A 20,999-nucleotide genomic window follows, 5' to 3' on the forward strand; every position below is an offset into this window, starting at 1 on the left:
TATATATATATATATATATATATATATATATATATATATATATATATATATATATTGTTAATTATTATTATTGTTATCAATTAGTAATATTGTTATTTATTATTATTTAGTACTCAATTATATATCGTTAATTATATTATTGCGTGAGTTCGTCGGTAATAACATTCAATTTTGACAGTTTGTTGACATATTCGATGAGAAGCGTGCAAACCATTTAACAACGGAGTGTACACCGTCGCGTCAACAATGTCGCCAAGTGCGTGCTTAGCGCGACCTGATCGCCACGCGCGCCAACAGAAATCGTAAACAATTTTCAAAACAAACACACGTGAGAAGTAAGCGGGCGATAGGCAGAGAATGAAAGAGAGAGAGAGGGAAAAGTCAAGACGTATGTCGTACGCGATAAGTATTAGGAGTGCGACGCTCGTGCCGAAAGGACGCGACAGGACAACAGGAGCGACGTGATCCCGGAGGAGCGACAACCATGGCGTCGGGAAACGGCAGGTGAGAAAACGCGGGAGGGAAAAGGAACACGTGAGTAATACATCTACGTGTCTATCCGTCTACATACAAGCTGAGATAAAAATGCGTAGTAGCCAGCAGAGGAAGAGACAAGAGAAACAGAGAGGAAGAGAGAGAGAGAAGGCGAACTCGACGCGCAAGCTCCCGCCGCGTCCCTTTGTGTTATTTTCGGACGGCGCGAATCGCCGTTCGTTGAAGCTTTAAATAGGACCGGGCAGCCGACGAAGAAGGCAGTTTGTGACATCGTTCCTACATGCTGGAGCATCGCACCGTTTTCGAAGTGAGTAAACAATAAGCGCGATTGCGTACGTGCGCGCCGAATCACTGTTCGCCTGGTTCACAACGTCGCGGATGGCACCTTCGCCATCGCGACCATGACGACGATCGGCCGCCCCGGTTTTACGTTGGCAGAGTCGCCGGATGCTGCGATCGGTCTCGTGGACCGGTTCGAGAATTAAGCCGCTTGTGATAAATCGCTCGTGACAAATCGCGCGGAATAGACCCCTCAGTACGGCGAGGACTTCCCGATTGACGCGGGAGTAGCGAGAGGTAAAATGTCGGGAAGCTTTAATGCGCGAGGACTACACGTGAAATTTAGTCAACTGTTACGTGATGTCAGTTTCTCTGTTTAGATCTAACAAATATTTTGCACTTTCCCTGCAAAATCGAATTAATTTTCATGGTGAATTTTTCTTTTCTTGAGAATGACGCTCGTAATTTCTATAGAAAAAAAGCGATTCGTTGTTGTCATTAATAATTAAATAGCTACTAAAAGTTGCAAAAGACGAATGGTATGCAGCCAGTGGCAGTTGCCATTTAATACCGCACTTGTCCGATAGCCCGCGATTCCCCACGACAGAGGAGCTCCGATCGTCACTTGACAGGTGTCAAAGTATCCGGAAAGTACGCGGCATTCGCGGCGAAGTACCGGTCGAAGTTCAATGTTGCGCGATGTTATCGCGATCTTGCATCAATTCGGGCTAAATGTTTATGATATGCTGAGATATACGCGGTGAAAATTGGCAATGGATATCGGCTCTTCTACGTTGTTACGGGCTGCACCGGTCATATCGATCTTCATCTTGCGAGAAAGCCAAGAACACATCGAACGGTCATCGAAGGCGGTCGGCACTTTTCTCGTTGATCGTGAACAAAATTACGAGTACCGAGTGGCGCAGTCGGTGCGCGTTCTCGAAAAATCCATCTATCGAGAATGTAACGTTTTACTTTAACAAGACATCGGTAATTCGGAAAGTCTTGCGATTACACGTCGATGGCGAATTGAAAGCCGACCGCGTCGATGATTTGCATCGTGTCTGCATGGCGATTCGCCACCTCTTTCGTATTGCAGTTTTACCTCTGGTATAAATAGAAACGGAAAATTTACTTAATTAAATTTAGCCGCGAGCATCTATCAGGCACTTGAGAAGATTAACGTGAAATTCGCGAAGAAGCACGACTCTTCGCGGAGAAGTCGTCGGTATGACTTTCGCAATCGACAAGAAGCGAATTTCACTTTGATCCTCTCTTGAGCTCGTCGAAAAGTGACTCGAATCGCGTCGTTGCATCCGGATCCTCCGGTGTGCAAGGAAGAACCGAGGATGCTGTGGACGTGTGCTCTTGGAGAGCACGCTTCGTGCTTGTCTCCCTCTCCCTTCTCTCTCTCTCTCTCTCTCTCTCTCTCTCTCTCTCTCTCGAAGTGGAGCTTGCGCGAAAACGCAGACTGCGTGATTCTCGATCGACGCCATGAAACTTCCGGCATCATCACCAAAATTGCGCCGTTTTCTTGGCAGAGCTTCTAGGCTCGTGACGCGCGCTTCGGTGAGGTTCCTGAGAGAGCAGTGATTGCATTACTCACTTATTGTCAGCCAAATCGTACGAAACAACTGACAAGTCGCAAACGAGATTAGCCACGCGTCGCAGGAAAGTCTCCGCGAAAATACGCGATTCCCCGAGTCGCGAAAATTGTAGTTTTAATTAATGGAAACGTCCTTGACATCGCAACACTATGAGTCGTGAAAAAGAAGACGGGAAATTTTCTTAATTAAGTATAATTCTGTCAAATTAAATCTAATTCGGACTAATTCTCAGACAATTTAAACAAAATTAAATTTTCTAATTCTGTGTAACGGAAAAGCGAGAGACTTAATTTTAAATTTGTGAGAAAGACGAATTTCGAGCTTTTTACAGCTGCGAGAAAGACTTCAGATCGGTCTTCTTAGGTAGTCAGATCTCAATTAATATCGTTTTTTTCTTGCATTGCAGATTTGTCGGTTTTCCGCGCTCTTTGCGTAAGAGACACATTATCAGACTTAATTGTAAAGTGTGTATCCACGTACGATAGATGCATGTTAGCGGTGCATGTCGTGTACGTGATTCTTTCCTCGCAAAAAATTTGTTTCAAACGAGTAGAGAAGCGCTCGACGTCGAAGTGTTATGTTTAACTTAATCCCCAAGTAGTTAAAAGGATGAGTTTAACTGAAGAAAAAAAAGTTCCAAGCACCAAATTTATCAGATATTACTTCCAACTAATATTCATAATTATAAATTAAGTATAAATAAATTATAAATTAAAAATGCAAAATTAATTAACTGTAAATTACTTGAGTTCTGATATTAATGTGATAATATTGGCATCGCAGATATCATAAATCAATCAGTAATTGGTGCTTGCAAAGTTTCTCCGGAAACTCTTTCAAACCACCCGTTTGAAGGAACTGTCTTAACTCCACTTAATCTCCGTTATTATAAATGAAGAGTAAATGATTGATAGATAAATAGTAGTAGATAGATAGATAGATAGATAGATTCACTGAACAATTTCCCATGTGGTTGTTATTGTTGAAAACAAGTTTACGTATTGCAAATCGTCTCTCTCGTTGAATCCCTTACGATACATCTTTCGCAGTTCTTATCTATAGCACGTGTGAGACACGTTGCGAACTCGCACATTATGCAATCTCTCTCTCTCTCTCTCTTACCTATTCCTTTCTATCTGTATCTTTATGTATGTGTTGCACCACGTAGATGCCGACCGAGTGCATCGCCAACCCGTTGCAACGGGAACTGGCTGACTCGATAATACGGCTGCAGCCGCTAGACGAGATCCGTATACTCCTCGCCTGCGGTGCCAAACCCAACGAGCCGGTCACTCAGGGCCTCAGGCCCCTGCACTACGCCGTTTGGCAGCGTTACACCGAGGCCGCTCAGCTACTCCTGGTGCGCGGCGCCGACATCGACGCCACCGACGAATGCGGCTACTCGGCTCTGCATCTCGCCGCCGAGCACGGCTACCTGGACCTGGTGAAGCTGCTGCTCAAGTATGGCGCCAAAGTGGACCATCGTCAAGATACGGGAGAACTGTTTCCTAGGTGAGCTGCTCTTTCAATTGCCTCTATAAAACACATGAGAGATTCGGGAGAGTCGCATCAGCGGATGAAGACGATATTACTTAGTCGATGCCCTGCTAATGCCGGTGATTGCATTCGATCCTCGGAATCTCTTGGACTCTAAGGCGTTGCTACAATTGACAGTGAAACGTAAGACTAAGACATATTGAAATTATCCTTCTTTATAGTCTTCTTTTTCTTATTTTAACGCGTTTTCTAGCAGCACCACACATATGTAACATCAGTCATTTTTCTTTTTACGTCTAGTAATTTAATTTTTCTTTTTATTTTATTACTTAATTTGTTTATGATCACACAGACAAAATAAATTTTTTTTACACAATTATGTGCGAAAATAATATTGACTGCGGAGTGTTTCCCAAATGAACCATGGTAGCGAACGTGTTAATAAATCCCTTTTTGAGCGAAATCGCTTAGATTCCAAAACCTAACTAATTGACTAGCAACTAACGTAGTTTCTTCTGATGTAGAACCATGTTGTGTGACGAGCCACTGCGTTTAGCTCTGCGTAACCGTCACGTCGAGGTCGCCAGGACGCTGCTTGAGGCTGGTGCCAATCCGAACAAAAGGTACTTCTTCGGCTCCGAGATTAATCTGGTATCACCTCTCGATCTGGAGTGCATGGAACTGTTGTTGGCCTTCGGCGCTCAGCCAAACACGCGGGATCGCGCCGGCTTAACTCCTCTTATGAAGGCCGCTAGATTGCCACAGGTAACTAATTCTATTTAGTTTATCATATCATCTATCATATCATCTATAATTCTATTTAGTTTAACATATCATCATTAGTCAAACATAATCAGTATTTCAGTATTTAACAAAAACGAGTGCAAGATTCATTTGGAAGCCTTTAACCAAGCCATTTCAGATGCTAGAAAAATCATGTTTCCCAGTAAGCACTCAAACGTTCTCTCGTTGGTACCTCATTGCTCTTCGCATTTTGTGAATCGCAAGAGAAACTAATTAATGCTGCGGACGTTGCGCAGGGTATAGCGTCGGTGCTTCTGCTGTTGAGCTATGGTGCCGACGTGAACTCGATGGCGGACACCAGGCACGATTATCGCACAGTGCTGCACTACGCGATCCTCGGCGGCGATCCCGCGGTAATCAATCTGCTGCTGAAACAAGGTGCCAGATTGGACCTGGGACCGGACTACCAGAAGCCAACAGCCCTGGACTTGGCCATACTCAAGGGTGACCCGTCGATCGTCGAGATGCTGCTCAAAGCGGGTGAGTTACAAGTCGTAACTTGCGCTACGTGTCTGATACTGGCATACAGCCGAATCGCGCGGCATTCGAAGGTCGTCGCGTGCCGAATACGTTGTATGATCGCCGCGTTGGTTCGCGCATACGACCCTTTTGTGCGCGAAGCGACTTTCAGATCGCAGATAAACAGATAGGTAGACAGATAGATAGATCTCTTGCTCCGGGTCGCATCGCATCAGCCAAGAGCTTTTTTCAGCAGTATTGGTTAAGTGAACAGGATGTTTTTACGCATCTGTCATAGTCGAGCGATAGATTTCTATCTTTGATCAATGAAAATGTTCAAAGCGGTAAAATATTTTCAAACTAGTAAACACCAACTAACAGTAACATTACTTCAATGTTATAATTTATGCATTTACGTTGTTGAGTAAGAAATTATAACATTGATGTTATGTTACTAGTAATTATGTTACTAATGGTTGGCGTTTATTGGGTATCAACGAGTCAGAGACTTTCATGAGTTCTTTTTAGTTTTTGATAAATGTCAAGTTATATAAGTTACCTATACAACTTGATAGTCGTAATTAAATAGTCAAATAATCGTAGTGAATTACTCAAGAGACGATATTCTTTGTAGCGTCGAAGAAACAGCTTCAAAGAGTTAATCTTATCTTTATAAGTATTATATAACGTCAGATTGACGTCACATCGGCCGAAATTAATTCGCGTTTCTTATTGCAATGCTGCACAGCGGTAAAATTAAAGAGAATATTCAGGTATACTCTCCATACTATTTCACTTTACTACTCACTATTTTGCTTCATTATATTCTAACAAAGACGAGTTCGCGTTGATTCTCGTCTTATCGTTTTGTGATATATTACTCACGCAGTTTAGAATAATTTGAATTCAAGAAATATACTCAGTAAACATAAGGACGTATTTATTTGATATGTGTTTGATATGATTAATACGTCATTATATTTGCCGGGTAATTACAACAAAAATTATTTGCTAATAATAAATTTGACTACATACGACAAGAAAGTAATTTCGAGTAGCTGTTTGAAGTTAGTATTGCCAATTTTGATTATCCTGGTACTCAGGTATTCTAGTCTTTTGAGTTTTACCCGTATCTTTTGAGTATTACCTAGATACTACCTGGGTAATCAAAATTGGCAGCATTATTCGAGATTCCACGTGTAAATCAACGCGATCTCAGAAACGTTCGTTGACATGTGAATTTTAACGAAATTCGATGTGCCGATACAGGCGCTAACGTGAACGCCACGTCGCCAATCATCGGCTCACCCCTGCACGTAGCCTGCGCGGACAATATTCCGAATCGCTTGGAGATCCTGTGCATGCTGCTGGAACGTGGCGCCGACCCGAATCTGGTGATCCGCAGCGACGACGGCCCGGCGCTGCGCCCGGTCCTCGCAGAGTACGTGGCCTCGAACGAGAACCCATCGGTGGAGGTGGTGTCGTTGCTGCTCAAGTACGGCGCTCGGGTTGTCATCAAGACGCAGTTCCGCGACCCGCATGGCATCCTCAATTCCCTGCAGAACACGGCGGACAAGCCGCGGCTGTTGCGGGCGTTACTGGAGGCGGCGGAGAGTTTCGATCCCTGTATGATCCGACGTTCGAGCAGCCTGACAGACGCGCAGAAAGCCTTGGTGATGGAGGCGGCCAGGACCCCGTTGCCGTTGACTCACCAGGCGAGACTGATCGTCCGCAGGCTCTGTGGCACGAAGTTGCCGAAGATCGTGCGGAAGCTGCAGCTACCGCAGTCGTTGCATCGCTACCTCCTCTACGACTTCTATTAGCGGACTCGCGGATCAGTGGGCGAGTGGACCGAGAGGTGTACACGGAGAGAATTTTATAGTAAAAATTATTATAGTATTTTGCTTATATTGATTATATTAATTGACATTAGTCAATGTGATTACATTGACTAAAATTCATATTAGAATTTAATCGAGGAACAATAATATTCTATCAATATTTTGTTCACTGCGATATTTTAGGAACTGAAGTTTTACTATTAAAACATTTACTACGTTCCTTAGAAAAACTTACTGTGTTCCTCAGCACGATAAATTCTACTGACAGTCTATTTCCGACAGAGAAAATGATAAAATTGAAGAAAATTTATTTAAATTTATATGAAAATTTTTATGAAAAAAGCTATAATATTTTCTTCATGTATGTATTTTATTCGTAATCTCCCGCGATCTCTCGCCCTGGCACCGCGCGAGTCCACGTCAGTGCGACGAGTACAATAAAATGAGGCTGTTGAGGCACCATCCTCCCACTTTCTATTCATGTTAGCATTCTACTTCTGCATCGAAGCGTATAACACAAGGCAACGTGAGCAACGTGATATTCTTAAGTAAACGACGCTGTTCACCGAGAAAAACGGTGTATACTTTACTTGTACTTGTTACTACTCATCTAGTCGCTAAATGTACGCGTTTTATACGTTGCAACTTTCTGCTGTTTTGTTTCGCATGGAGGCAATCGTTTGCGATAGAAATGTGGATTGCACTTATCATTGCTCAGGCATAGCAACGGATATTCGTCTTGAATGCGCTTTTATCGCGCGAATGCGATGTCAAATACGTCGAATTATTCTGATAATTTGGTGATATTTTTGGAATACACTTCTTGCAGAGTTACACGCGGATCGGACGAATATCCGTGGAGGATTTCTTCCAGTAATCAGCAAGGTGATTAACTTTTGTACCTTTGTATATATGCATATATATATATGACGATATATATACGCTCAATGTACAGTAAAAATAAAGGTGAATTAAATGAGAACTTTCTGCGTGTGTGATTAGAATATGTGTGTGCGTGTATCTGGCCGCGCAATTACGACGACGTGTAGAATGTTGGCCAGCGGGAGCAACAATGATCCATACACCACCGCTATCCTCGAAATAGCAACCTCAATACCGTGACTTACGTCAAACTTTTGGCAATCGTCTCACTCATGAGGAAACCTGAAGTTCCTGCTTGCCTTCTCTCTGCGCGTCGACGAACAGCAATAATTCGCAGCAAGAGAACGAACGGAAATTGATGTTTCTTTAATTACTTATTTCTAAACAATTTTTACATTAAATTATTTAAATATTAACATTCGATTCTCTTCCGTCGTTCTTTAGTTGCGTAAATAAATTTCAATACACATCAATCGATATCAAATATTTTTGTTTAAATTGTGTTATATCGAAAGAGCCTTATTTCTACAATGTTTTATCTTTCTTTCGTAATAACACATTGATTGCCAGGTTATCCATATTTGAGTAACGTGTTACTTATTTATTTATAAGTTTTACTTTCCTGATAGAAAATGACTGAGAGAAATATTAAGTATTTAGAATATCAAGAAAACAACATAGTATCATTAACATAACAGACTGAGAATTTAATTCTAGTACTCACATATAAATCCAGCATAATGACTAACGTATTAACGTGGTTAATACGACGAACGATTTTTATGTCGTCTCATATATCTCACAGAGATTCAAATAGCCAAAATCAATTATTTCCTCATGTATATTGATGAATATACGAAGAAAAGTGAATCACATTGTCAAGAACAGTCTTGATATAGCAGCTCGTAAATCACAGGATCAATAAGCCAGAGGTAACAGAAACTTCTAAAAGATATCTTTTAAATATATCATTTAGAAATTATCTAGAAATAATCTCTCGATCATTTAATCAAGAAACCACGAGGATCAACATCATCGTGCTTGATCAGTCTGGGAATCGGCATCTTAAGTAAGCCGCGTGCACCATCGAAGAGAATCTGATGAATTCGCAACTTGGCCAGTTGCATCTGTTCATGGTCTTTGATGTTTCTTAGCTCCTCTGCGACGAAGTTCCCGAAAGCCACGGAGGAGTCCTTTTCCGTTACTAACGTGCTCGTTGATATCTTCATTGTCCGCGACATTCCGTTATCGTTTGTCACACTATTCGTTTTCTGACGTTTGCTGCTGAACTCCGAGAAACTTTCTCCAGGATTCCTCTTGGACGATTCCTCGCTAACCGTTCTTCTATTATCCTGCGACTGCGAGTTATGTTCAAGAGAGACCTCGCCGACATCGAGGGGCGTCAGCGTGCTGTTCTCGCTGTCGTAGTAAAAGATACTCTGAATATCCTGCGATTAAAATAAGCAGACAACAATACGATAAGATAGTGTCAGTTTTGATAGTTTCTTGGCTAATCGATATAACACACGTTCAATTTATTTCGCTGTTTTCAGAGTTGGTAAATTATTTTTTGAAGTAGTTTGTTACTCGTTATCTATTGAAAAGTAACTTGTTATATTGGTACCATTACCTATTTTGAAAAGTAACTCGTTACCGTTATTGTTACTCAACAAAAAAAAACCAGTTATTACAATATTGTTTCATTTACCAAGTTTCAAAGAAACTTTCTTACGATTCGCGATCGCTTATCTCTTGTATATTTTGCACGTGCAGAGTAACGCGATAAGAGTAACAATTACATTTTATACAGCTACACAAAATGTAATCATGTCACCTGTATTGTTATTTACAAAAAACAAAATGCCGTTATCAAGCTGTTATTGGAAAATAACTTTTAATGGTAATAGCATCAGTCCTGATCCATAAAAAAATTATAAAATACCTTATATATATTTTTTAAAATTATTTTATTTTTCTAAGAATAATCAACTATGTGGTTGGTCAATTTGCTTACGACTTACGGTTCCTGAAAGCAAAATTGTGGATCAGATCTTATGAGTAATGCGTTACTTTTCAAATTTTAGTGTCAATTTTATAATTTATCAACAAATCGATATAACGCACAAATTTCTCTTCTTATTTCAAATGATGCTCCATTTAGATTCTTATGATCAGTGTCTGCACGCAATGGGCATCGTTAGATTCTTAGAAACTGCGGTGCAAAGGAAATTCCATGGCGCGCTTCCAAACGCGGTTCGAAATATCCGCGAAATAAAGCGACTGCCCGCGCGATTTTGTCCCTTTAATGTAGACATCTATTTGCGACACCACGTACGGTTTTAGATGCGAACAGAAGCAACAAGCGAGGGTCAAGATCCGCGTCGTACCGACGCTGCAGTTTCAAGATCAGGGAAATAAATGGAGGAGTGCGAGGACGCGAGAGGTACGATTGTTTGTTTTTCTCTTTAGCTTCGTATCATTAACTTTTTGGAGCGGGCCGCTGTCGTCTAATTGCTGTGGCGAGCCATCGTCACTCCCTCGAGCCGAATTCGTAGGAGTCGGCGATTTGCTGACGATGTCGTCTTTGAGGAACATGAGCAAGTCCAAGGCAAACCATTGTGGTTTTCGTACTAGATCCGCGCCATTCGGCCCGGCGTTCAGCTTCGCGCTGTTCCACCTGTGCAAATATTTTAGAAACTCTGCATATTCTATGTCGCGAACAACGTGGAAAATTTGTAGTCTCTATCACAATTTGATGTGCAATCACCTGCGATATTCTTTGCGGAAGGAGCTGCGTAACATGTACAACTTCTTCTCGACATCAGCGAGGCAGCAATTAAAGCGACTCGCCATCTCAGCGAGGGCCTCCCGACGAAATCGGCGATTCTTGTAAAACTCGTGGCTGCTGTCCCATAGGCACTTGCGCTCCCGATACATGTGTATCAGAGCTGTCGTACTGCTTTGGTCCCATTCAGATGCGCATTCTTGAGGAGCGACTTTACGAACCGCGACTATTGCGGAGGCTGACATTTACGTAAGACGTGTACCTTTGCTGCGTTAACGTCTATTTAATTGAAGAATTATGCACAGAATCCCGCCAGATTTTTAATCGCGTTCTTAAATTCGATGATTTAACTCGCGATCGATAATTCATTGAAATCAGAGCCGATAACATTGAATAATCTCAGAGTATCTCTATGGAAACACGCGAATTGTCTTTGAATTGAATGTCGCCGTTCTTTGGACACTGTTCTTTGTTATACTTTTTCTAGACAGTACTTAAAAAAAAATCTGAAAGACGTTTAAATAAACTAGGACGTCTTTTGTACTTTTTTATATAATCCAAACAACACAGATCTCCACAGGACATCCTAAAGACATTCTGAAAACATTCATAGAATATCCTCTGAAAATCTTGTGCTATCTGGAAAGCCATCTTTTAGAAGTCTGTACTGTCTGTATTAAATCTAATTTTTTGCATTTGTGACGATGGAACTAACGGTTTATCCGCCTTTTATCGCGCATGACAATATTATTTGTATTCGTAAAGTATATGAATTAAATAATTCTTTAGAAAAGAGAGTAATTAAGAGAGTTTAGAGTCACATCCGATTTAGTTAAAACTCAATAATACTGTGTATTTTCACGCGTAGAATCGAATATAAAAATTAAAATAATCGCACTGCCCTGCAAAACGAGATATTAATCGTTAAAGTTAACGAATATCACAGATTATGAAATCTGTCATAACGATCAAGAAGTACATTAGACCCGTTATTTCTGTAAGTATATTGGTCAATACAGATGTTGTTTATAGCTATCACTACTTCGATTTCATCATGAAAGAAAGTAGCGGCTCGTAGTGGAGACTTTGGAATTACAGAATACAGAAACTTTGGCCCATATTCTGAATCCTCTTTTATCGATAAAAGTGCCTTAAATGTAGCTTCTCAGCCAATCAGATGGTTCCTAAGCCTCTTTTAGAGGCACTTTTATAGATAAAAGAGGATTCAGAATATGAGTCATAGGCCCATATTCTGAATCCTCTTTTATCTATAAAAGCCTCTAAAAGAGGCTTAGGAACCATCTGATTGGCTGAGAAGCTACATTTAAGGCACTTTTATCGATAAAAGAGGATTCAGAATATGGGCCTTTGAATTTACAGAAATAACGGGTCTAAGTTAGATTCTTAGGGCAGGATCCGTTTGACATTGCAAATGCTTTAAAGCGTAAAATAAAGCAACACGGTTTATCTATCCGTCTCTTTGAAGAATTTGTAGAGTTAAATGGACTTTATGCTTAAGTTTACTTCAGATACTTTATAGCCAATGAAATAATCTATATAGCATCTGAAGATAAACTAGGGACATCTACAATAGAAGTTGTAAAGTTGTAGGTTGTAAGATCGTAAAGAAAATTAATCAATCACAGTAGATTGTGCTTCTTGCGGTCCAAGAATCGACTGTGAATGGTCAATTTCTTACTTTTTACAGCCGTACTTTACTTCCATTGTAGACGGTTCTTTATGCAAAATTCTATGCTCAAGGGTCCAATTCTCGTGCAAATGAGATGTGCATGCGAAAATGTATAGTATTCATAACATAAACTATTGGATTTTCGCATGCGCACGACGTTGAGAATCGCCACACAGCCCTACGATTTTTATTGTAAACGATCCCAAAACTTGGTACATTTTTGTTGCACCAGTGTAAAAAGTTCGGTCGAAAAGGACAAGCCTTTGTTCTATGTTTTACGGTAATCGTTATCGACTGAGCGACGTGATGTGAGCATCATGGCGACTAGAGTGTTGGGGTCAGTCCTGCGTAAAAACGCAGGATTTCTCGGCGTTAATAGATTATTATCGCCAAATAGTGTGCCCGCAATTGTTGACGTGTAAGTAATTACTTACGTTTATTGTAAGGCGGCTATCGTAACCATATGCATTATTATATAACCTCGTCATAACCCCTATCTGATTTATTTGTTGAGATGCATTAACAATGACAATGTGTATATCTTGCAGACAGCGTCGCGGCGTTAAGCAATGGCAACCGGACATACATTATCTCGAGCAATTCAACCAGCCAGTGTTGTACTCACCAGAGAAGATCAACTGGACACCACCAACCAAGGAGCATCTAATCGTTAATCCGGTTTATGCAGACCAAACCATACAGAACATCAAGCTCAACTTTGGGCCGCAGCATCCAGCTGCTCACGGTGTACTCAGATTGATCTTGGAGTTGGATGGTGAAATAGTGGTCAGCGCTGATCCTCATATAGGTCTTTTGCACCGTGGTACAGAAAAGCTGATCGAATACAAAACATATATGCAGGCTTTACCCTATTTTGATCGTCTGGACTATGTTTCTATGATGTGCAATGAGCAATGTTTCTCCCTGGCTATAGAAAAGTTACTCAATATTGATGTGCCGCTACGTGGCAAGTATATTCGAGGTGAGAACTATATTTTTCTAAGATTACAGTAAACACAGGATATCCTGCAGATAATTAAGAATTTTTTAAACTAATTAAATTTATTTTTTCTCACATTTCTAAGCTTGTATCTCTGTACAAGTTCACAGTTTATAATTTATATATATTCTTAAGTATAGCATATAGCTTATAGTTTATTTATTATAGATGCATATATATATATATATATATATATATATATATATATATATATATATATATATATATATATATATGTTTTTTTTTGCAGTGTGTTTAATTTATTATTAGATGCATGCTGTTAGGTATAACATATAATTTATAGTTTATATTGTTAATCAAAATCAAGGAAGTAAAAGTCAGTAAGAGCTAATGCACAGACATTATAGTGCGCTAAAATTAATCTATACAAAATATCCATGAAAATTAGGATATCATTTAATATATACTTTAGAGAACATTAAATAATATACTAATTTTTGTGAATGTTTTGGTTAGATTGATTTTATTGCATTATAATAAATGCCTTTATTCCCTTGATTTTGATGTAAATCTGAGAGATGAGATTCCTTTAATTTATATTTTTTAGATATAGCAATTTCTGTAATGAATCAATGATATATTTAATTTTATAGAGCTTTGTTTGCATTTACAGTTCTCTTTGCGGAAATTACAAGGATTCTGAATCACATCATGGGTATCGGCACGCACGCTTTGGACGTTGGCGCCATGACGCCCTTCTTCTGGCTCTTCGAGGAGCGTGAGAAGCTAATGGAATTTTACGAGCGTGTTAGTGGTGCTCGCATGCACGCGGCCTACGTAAGACCAGGTGGTGTCTCCTTGGACTTACCACTAGGTCTGATGGACGACATTTACGACTGGGCTTGCAAATATACCGAGCGACTGGATGAAGTGGAGGATTTGCTGACGGACAATAGAATCTGGCGACAACGTACGATTGACATCGGCGTCGTATCTGCGGAGGACGCGTTAAATATGGGATTCAGCGGAGTAATGTTACGGGGCTCTGGAATAAAGTGGGACCTAAGAAAAGTCGCGCCTTACGACGCTTACGATCTGGTTGACTTTGACATACCTATCGGCATAAACGGCGATTGCTATGACAGGTGAGTAAATCGACAATTAAATTAAAAAGGGGAAATGAGGATTATATATTTCTCGAATCATGCTTATTCTCTATGATAACTTCTGATTCTATGTTTGTTTTCTGGACTAATTATTGATTTTTATCTTTTAACTTTTGCTGAAAATACAATAGATGAATTCGGAATATTAACGAATAAACACTAAAAATATATAAATATATACAATATAATAATATTGTTATCAATATATAAATTTATATATTGATAACAATATTATTATATTGTTGCGTCCTACGTCTAAACAGACTGACAAATCAACTGTAAATATAAAAACCATGTTTATGAACAATCTAAAAGTGTAGATAGTTCATATTGCATGACCATTTCGATACGTCTACTTTATTCGTAAGTTCATGGTCAATTCTATTTTTCCTCGTTGATATCTCGTTGTTTAAGAACTTTGTCCGATGTTAACTTCATGAGATGCGGATTATAGTGAGGAAACATGACAATATATTTCTCGAATCATTTGCTCTCTGTGTTAATTCATGATTCTATCTTTATCACTTAGCATTTATTGTCTGCAGGAATAATATTTGATTTTTGTTTTTTGCCTTTCACTAAAAATACGCGAGAGATCTCATACGTACACTATTTCGCGTCTTACGTATTTGACTCGAGATACTTGGCACAAAATCTTCATTGGACTGTTTCTTGCAGATATATCTGCCGTGTTGAGGAAATGCGTCAGTCTCTGCGTATCATTCATCAATGCTTGAATCAGATGCCCGAGGGTGAGGTGCGATGCGACGACGCCAAGATAGTGCCACCGCGGCGTGAAGAGATGAAGACTAGCATGGAGGCGCTCATCCATCACTTCAAGCTGTACACACAAGGTTTCCAGGTGCCGCCGGGCGCCACGTACACCGCCATTGAGGCGCCGAAGGGCGAGTTCGGCGTATACCTCGTGAGCGACGGCAGCAGCAAACCGTACAGGTGCAAGATCAAGGCGCCTGGCTTTGCGCATCTCGCAAGTCTTCAACACATAGGACCCAAACACTTCCTCGCCGACATAGTCGCCATCATCGGCACCTTGGATGTCGTGTTCGGCGAGATTGATCGATAGATAGACGAGATTTATTCATAAAGAATTAATTTTGAATTTTTGTATAGTACGCGTAAACGTATTTCTATGAAGATAAATGATGACTAGGGTCCATTCAGAATCCTAAATCCATAGTCCATAGACAAATGCGTAGTCGCGTGTTAAAAAGAATTATGTAATACATTGCACGTTTATTGTAAATAAAATGCGCGTGTGAACCCTACGACGCGCATACGCAGGTGTTGTACTTTCGCCGCAATAAAAGAAAATGTGGTGGAAACTACCGCGGGCGTTTAATTATTTGCATCAAATGATACAAACATACACATTAATGATAACGATATATATACACTCGTTTTTTATCGTTGCTCATGTATATTAATAGAATTAGATTGACGGCACGTTATCTAAAATCGATTACTTGATTAATTTGCAAGAATTATATTAATGCATGCGCACGAACGAAAACAATTTTGCTTTTATTCTGAGTTTTCTTAGTTAGAATGCTGCAACATCTTACGGCGCGGCGCGATGTCGTAGTGTGTGATGCGGTCTCTAAGTGCCGTTTCCGAGACAGATAGACAAAGAGAGAGAGAGAGAAAAAAAAGATATGCAATTTCACCGCACGCGAGGCATAATGCAAAAATGAAATTGACAAACTACAAGACAGAATTACGAGGCGAGTGTCCCCGAGACCTTCACTCGAGCTTGTGGCGAGGCATAGAGCAACGTTGTTTCGCAAATTTCTTCCCTGTATACAAATGAGGCGACCTTAATTCATTCCCATCAACTCAATTGTACCCGGGAACAATTGCGACGTGATTGAAGAACGCAATAACAAGCCAAGCATTAATTTGGTATCGAAATTTGTCATTTTTCTATAAAATTCTCATAGGAAATTTGAATATTAAAAGGAAAATAGGAAATCCTCGTTAGACGTCTGAAGAAATACCGAGCTGATGTTCGTTTTATTCGTAAAAATTATTGATCCTTCAACATTAAACGATTTCGTTTTTTATCTTATTTATCAAATGTGAGGAGACTTTTGTAATAATACAATATTAATGTCTGAGATGACAACAAAGAAGTGACGATAAATCAAAGGAAAACCTGATACTTTTATTTGTCGCTCTTTTTACCTCAACTCTCGTTTAAATAATATAATTATTCTTTGTTTGCACTCGATAAAGTTATGGTGGAGTTATTTTTATTCTCACAGTTAAGAATATATTTTCTCTTAATTATTATATTTTTCACCAAGGAAAAAACACGGTGAATACAGTCACACGGCGGATAAAACGATAATTTGGAATTCAAATGTTTCGCATGGTCGCATTCTCGTGTCTGTTTTGTGCGATACACGGAATGGTAGTGCATAACTTTCTAGCTCGAAGATACGAACTTGATTTTGTTTCGATGTGTCTACGATTAACGCAATTTGGTATTCAAAAGTTCCTGATTAATTATATTAGCGGACTTGTGAGAGATGTCCAGTCTCCTTTTCCTTTCCTTTTTGTTTGCCACGTCGTCTTTAATCAACCTTCACATTTTTGTTTTATTTCTCAGCTTCGGTTCTGCGTCCATTCCACCTTGCAAAGAAGACACATGTAAATCCACTTGGGATCGGTCTGGAAGAAACCGGCAGAGCACGTGTAAGATACCGGTCGACCTCCATGAAGCCGTTCCATTTCATTAAATCCACTTCGTCTACGCGTAAAGTGTTTCGTCGCGAAGGAAACCGACGGTTGGTCGTTCCATAAGGTTCTTGTAGCGCACTACACCGGAATCATAAAGTAATAGTAATAAAAAGATAAGAAACGGTCGCTTCTTCGCCGCACATAATTCTGTCTACCATCTAATTCTTTTTAATTTGCTTTCGTCTTTGTGTGCGCGATTTTCTGGCGACTTCACCGATCGTCGTGACGGAGACGACGAGACAACGGAAATCCGCTACGCGATCGGAGGAAATTGTAGTTCATCTAATTACTCTGTGTCCTCCTGTCAAGCACGACGAGGAGTTAAAACGCCGGCGGCTTTCTATTCCTTTCGCCGGTGAAAACCGAAGATTGTAATATGTACACGTCGGCGTGATATGATCCAAGATAATCGATGCGGCTTTTTTCTTCCAGTAACTCAAGACACCAAAAGCGTCAATTTTGCATTTATCTATTACGAAATTTCGTAATTCATATCTCGACAATGAGCAAAGCTACGTCGATGCAGAAAAATTCGTTATCTTGCTTTTAAATTCAAATCTGTCTACATGCATTTCGACTCCATTTTGTTCGTGACGCTGCATTTTGCATTGATTCATTACTAACATTATTAATTAACGTCTCGGCAAAAATATTTTCTTCGAGACGGTTGAATGAGAAATTAGTTTAGGTGATAATTTATTAATGTTATTTTTATTTTCAGGTGTCATTGGGTCGGTCAAAAGTATCGATTCAAATCAAATTTTACTTTTTGCGTTGAATGAGAAGAAATTATTTATCAACTAAAAGAAATTATTTATCAACGAATTGCTGTTTATAATCTTTTGCCTATTGTTCTGAACATACAGAGTGATATTTATAATAGAATCTTATATATATTTTTTTAGATATATCATTATAAGTTCATCTTTGGACATTATAAGGATTATTTTATTGGTTACAAAGTATCTGAAAAAAACTTAAGATAATTTTAAGAATAATTTGCAAGTGCAAATAGAGTAAATCTAATTTGACTATGGAGGTTTCATGCGGCGAGAGCGCGAAACACTGTTCTGTAAGCGTAATTAACAACTGTAAGTTAGTACGCGTTATACATTGCACACTTATTGTAAATAAAATGCGCGTGTGAACCTTACGACGCGCATACGCAGGTGTTGTACCTTCGCTGCAATAAAAGAAAATGTGGCGGAAACTACTGCGAGCTGGGCTACACTTTCCCTGAACCCCTATTCTTGAAATAGTTGCGTATACGTAAGTTTTATTGCGCAGGTTTAATCATATTATAAAATAGCTGCGCAATGAAAATTATGTACGCAAAAATTTCAAAAATAGGAGCCCTGGTCTCCATAATGTTTTGTATTTTGCCTTGTAAACGTTATACAAAGTCGGATGTTGCGATTACGCTTTTGAAAATTTATAATAAATGAAAACATAAATTTGTGCTGCACTTTCAATTGGATGTTCATTCAAATAATTCAATTTTTATTTCGACCCTATTTTTATATTACAAATACCACAATTATAAAATAATCCTCTCCGTATTTCAGTCACAGAAAACGAGAAATACTTTTGCTTATTTCATGTGTTTTCTCCATAGTCCTTCCTGCCGGCCCTTAAATATAAGTTCGGACTACGAATACCGGCACCATCGTGTCAGCATTGTCGCCTGTGTCGTGTGTACGTCAATGGACGCCATCTGTCGGCCATTGAGACGAACTTTTTGGCTGACCTAATATTCAAACATCAGTTGCTTCCATTGAGGGGATGCTAAAGGTGCAATTGATATCGCTTCTGTATTTTAGAGAATACGTCTTCTGAGTTACGCGTTCCCTCATCTAATTAGAACGAGTATGAGGAACAATCCGCCGAGGAGTGAGACTGAGACGGAAAGAGGCGCCTCGGCAATGTTTGCGAGGATCAATTAGGAGGATATATGGAAAGTAATGGATCAGCACGACTTTGCGAGGTAACATTCTTTATAATCCTTCGTTCTTATCAAGTGCGCAATATTCTTGTTATTAAGTCATTATCTATATTACAATATTAACTACTTGCAATTAGCTCAAATAATGACGCATTTTTTCTCTGCGTGCTCCTTCTCCCTTTCGTCGCATTCGCTTCGTTTACGGCGAAGCGTTCTACGAACTATGCACTGAATGATTGATCGATATCGATTAAACGTGTTTTTTCCGTGATACTGATTATGTTTCCGCGATCGTTAGCTTGCTAATTGTTGATCACTGAGTAATCTTGAACATCTGGAGCTGGCTCGGCGTATATTGTGTTCAACAGCAGTGCGCGCGTTTATCCTATTCTCGATCGAATTCGCATGAGAGAATGTTCGTTGATATGATATATGAATATTTAAGGCTCCTGGACAAGGTTACTTGCCGCAGCCATGTTGAATTGTGACGTCAGAAGCGAGAAATGACTCGCTGAAAATTCTTGCTATTTAGATATTAAGAAATATAAAAAGATATGAAGGAAAATTTTAGATCGCTCAAGCATGCATGCAGAATGCTCTGAAAACTATATATCCATTTCTCTCGATACCCTAAAAGCACAAATATCCAGGAGACGTCCAGAACTTGCAAATTGCAAGAAAAGATAAGTTAAAGAAGAAGTCTTTGTCATTTTACTACTGTTCATTAACTGTATTAAAAGAAAATTATCATTTTTGTTGCATTTTGCAAAAATGCTTGAGTTATCAAAAGTGTTCTTTCGCACAAACATCTTTTTATTTGAAGATGACACGCAAGAATTTTGCTTCTGATGTCATCAATCGAGAGTTATGCAACGAGTACTCAGGTGTTTTAAGTGCGTTGATCGTGGATGCAGATCTAAAATGCACGATTAGAACGAAACGAAGGAAAGGAAATGCACCCTATTACTGTCGTGTGAGAGACTGAGTCAACGGAAATATCGGATAATAATCATTCGAGGCGGCCGACGCGATATGGCCGCGCATTTTTTTTTGAGATATCTTCTCGCCACCCTTCGCATTAATACCCACACGTCATTTTTCAGTGTTCAATTTTGAAAACTAGGCTCGGTCAGATTGTGCTTTGTGTTAGTTACAAAAGCACGTTAATTATTAGGCGAGATTTTCACCCGACGCGTCTGGCGTTCGTTTGGGCGCGAAATTCTTTCGTTCTTTCCTTTCTTTTTCCTTTTTTTTTACACTTTCTGCGATTAGAACGAAACGAAGGAAAGTAATTGGCACGCGCGTTTTAATCGCGCTGTGATAAAATCCGGACTCGCGAAAAATGCTACCAGAGCGGAACGAAACGCAAGCTCTCGGGCGATACGCGATGTTAAACCCGCGAAAGAACGAAATATTTACTTCGCCATGTATAAATGGTCGAAACGCGACACGGAACGCGAGGCAACTCGAATTATTTTAACCGAGAGATAAGGATAAGTAGACCGTTCAAAAGCGCATCGCAGATGTCGATATCTAATTTTTAATTAAATCTCTCAGGAAATTAAAGTCAAAGCAAGTGTGCACGATTTTTCTTTCGCTACAGTTTTCCGCTGGCCTAGTTTCCTACTCGTTTCCCGAGGCTTGCCGAGTCGACAGTTTGCCTACACATTAACCTCATAAATTTCATCAAATTTGAGTAGAAAATCTCGAAATATAATATTAATAAAATCAATTATATATAAACCATTGCTCTCCTTTGATACCCACAAACGATTATCAGTGTTTTTCACATGTTTAAAGCTGAAAGGAATACGCGCTAACAAATACTAAA

At 39.6% G+C, this 20,999-nt stretch overlaps 3 protein-coding genes across 9 annotated transcripts; 2 read left to right on the forward strand and 1 right to left on the reverse strand.

Annotated features, from left to right (window-relative positions):
* Positions 1-211: 211 nt before the first annotated feature.
* LOC116844875 (ankyrin repeat and protein kinase domain-containing protein 1-like) lies at positions 212-7,964 on the forward strand. Of its 7 annotated transcripts, none has more exons than XM_032816983.1 (6): positions 213-534; positions 594-802; positions 3,550-3,893; positions 4,403-4,643; positions 4,919-5,162; positions 6,411-7,964. In XM_032816983.1, the coding sequence occupies exons 2-6, from the start codon at positions 776-778 to the stop codon at positions 6,962-6,964; spliced, it is 1,410 nt and encodes a 469-aa protein (XP_032672874.1). In that variant the 5' UTR covers positions 213-534; positions 594-775; the 3' UTR covers positions 6,965-7,964. The 7 variants fall into 7 exon arrangements, with proteins under 7 accessions (XP_032672879.1, XP_032672874.1, XP_032672877.1 ...); XM_032816986.1 differs by having other exon boundaries at positions 597-802; XM_032816984.1 differs by having other exon boundaries at positions 213-504.
* An 85-nt stretch (positions 7,965-8,049) lies between these two features.
* LOC116844880 lies at positions 8,050-10,894 on the reverse strand. The gene is made up of 3 exons (XM_032817001.1): positions 10,632-10,894; positions 10,349-10,541; positions 8,050-9,312 (listed from the first exon to the last, which is right to left on the reverse strand). Exons 1-3 carry the CDS (start codon positions 10,892-10,894, stop codon positions 8,866-8,868), a joined length of 903 nt encoding a protein of 300 aa, XP_032672892.1. The 3' UTR covers positions 8,050-8,865.
* Positions 10,895-12,587: 1,693 nt separating this feature from the next.
* Positions 12,588-15,813, forward strand: LOC116844874 (NADH-ubiquinone oxidoreductase 49 kDa subunit). Its single transcript, XM_032816982.1, has 4 exons — positions 12,588-12,757; positions 12,888-13,321; positions 13,974-14,445; positions 15,145-15,813. The coding sequence occupies exons 1-4, from the start codon at positions 12,657-12,659 to the stop codon at positions 15,548-15,550; spliced, it is 1,413 nt and encodes a 470-aa protein (XP_032672873.1). The 5' UTR covers positions 12,588-12,656; the 3' UTR covers positions 15,551-15,813.
* Positions 15,814-20,999: the final 5,186 nt, after the last annotated feature.

The sequence above is a fragment of the Odontomachus brunneus genome, unplaced genomic scaffold (assembly GCF_010583005.1).
Source record: "Odontomachus brunneus isolate Ranch 3 - 2012 unplaced genomic scaffold, Obru_v1 Obru_scaffold_047, whole genome shotgun sequence".
Taxonomy (NCBI): domain Eukaryota; kingdom Metazoa; phylum Arthropoda; class Insecta; order Hymenoptera; family Formicidae; genus Odontomachus; species Odontomachus brunneus.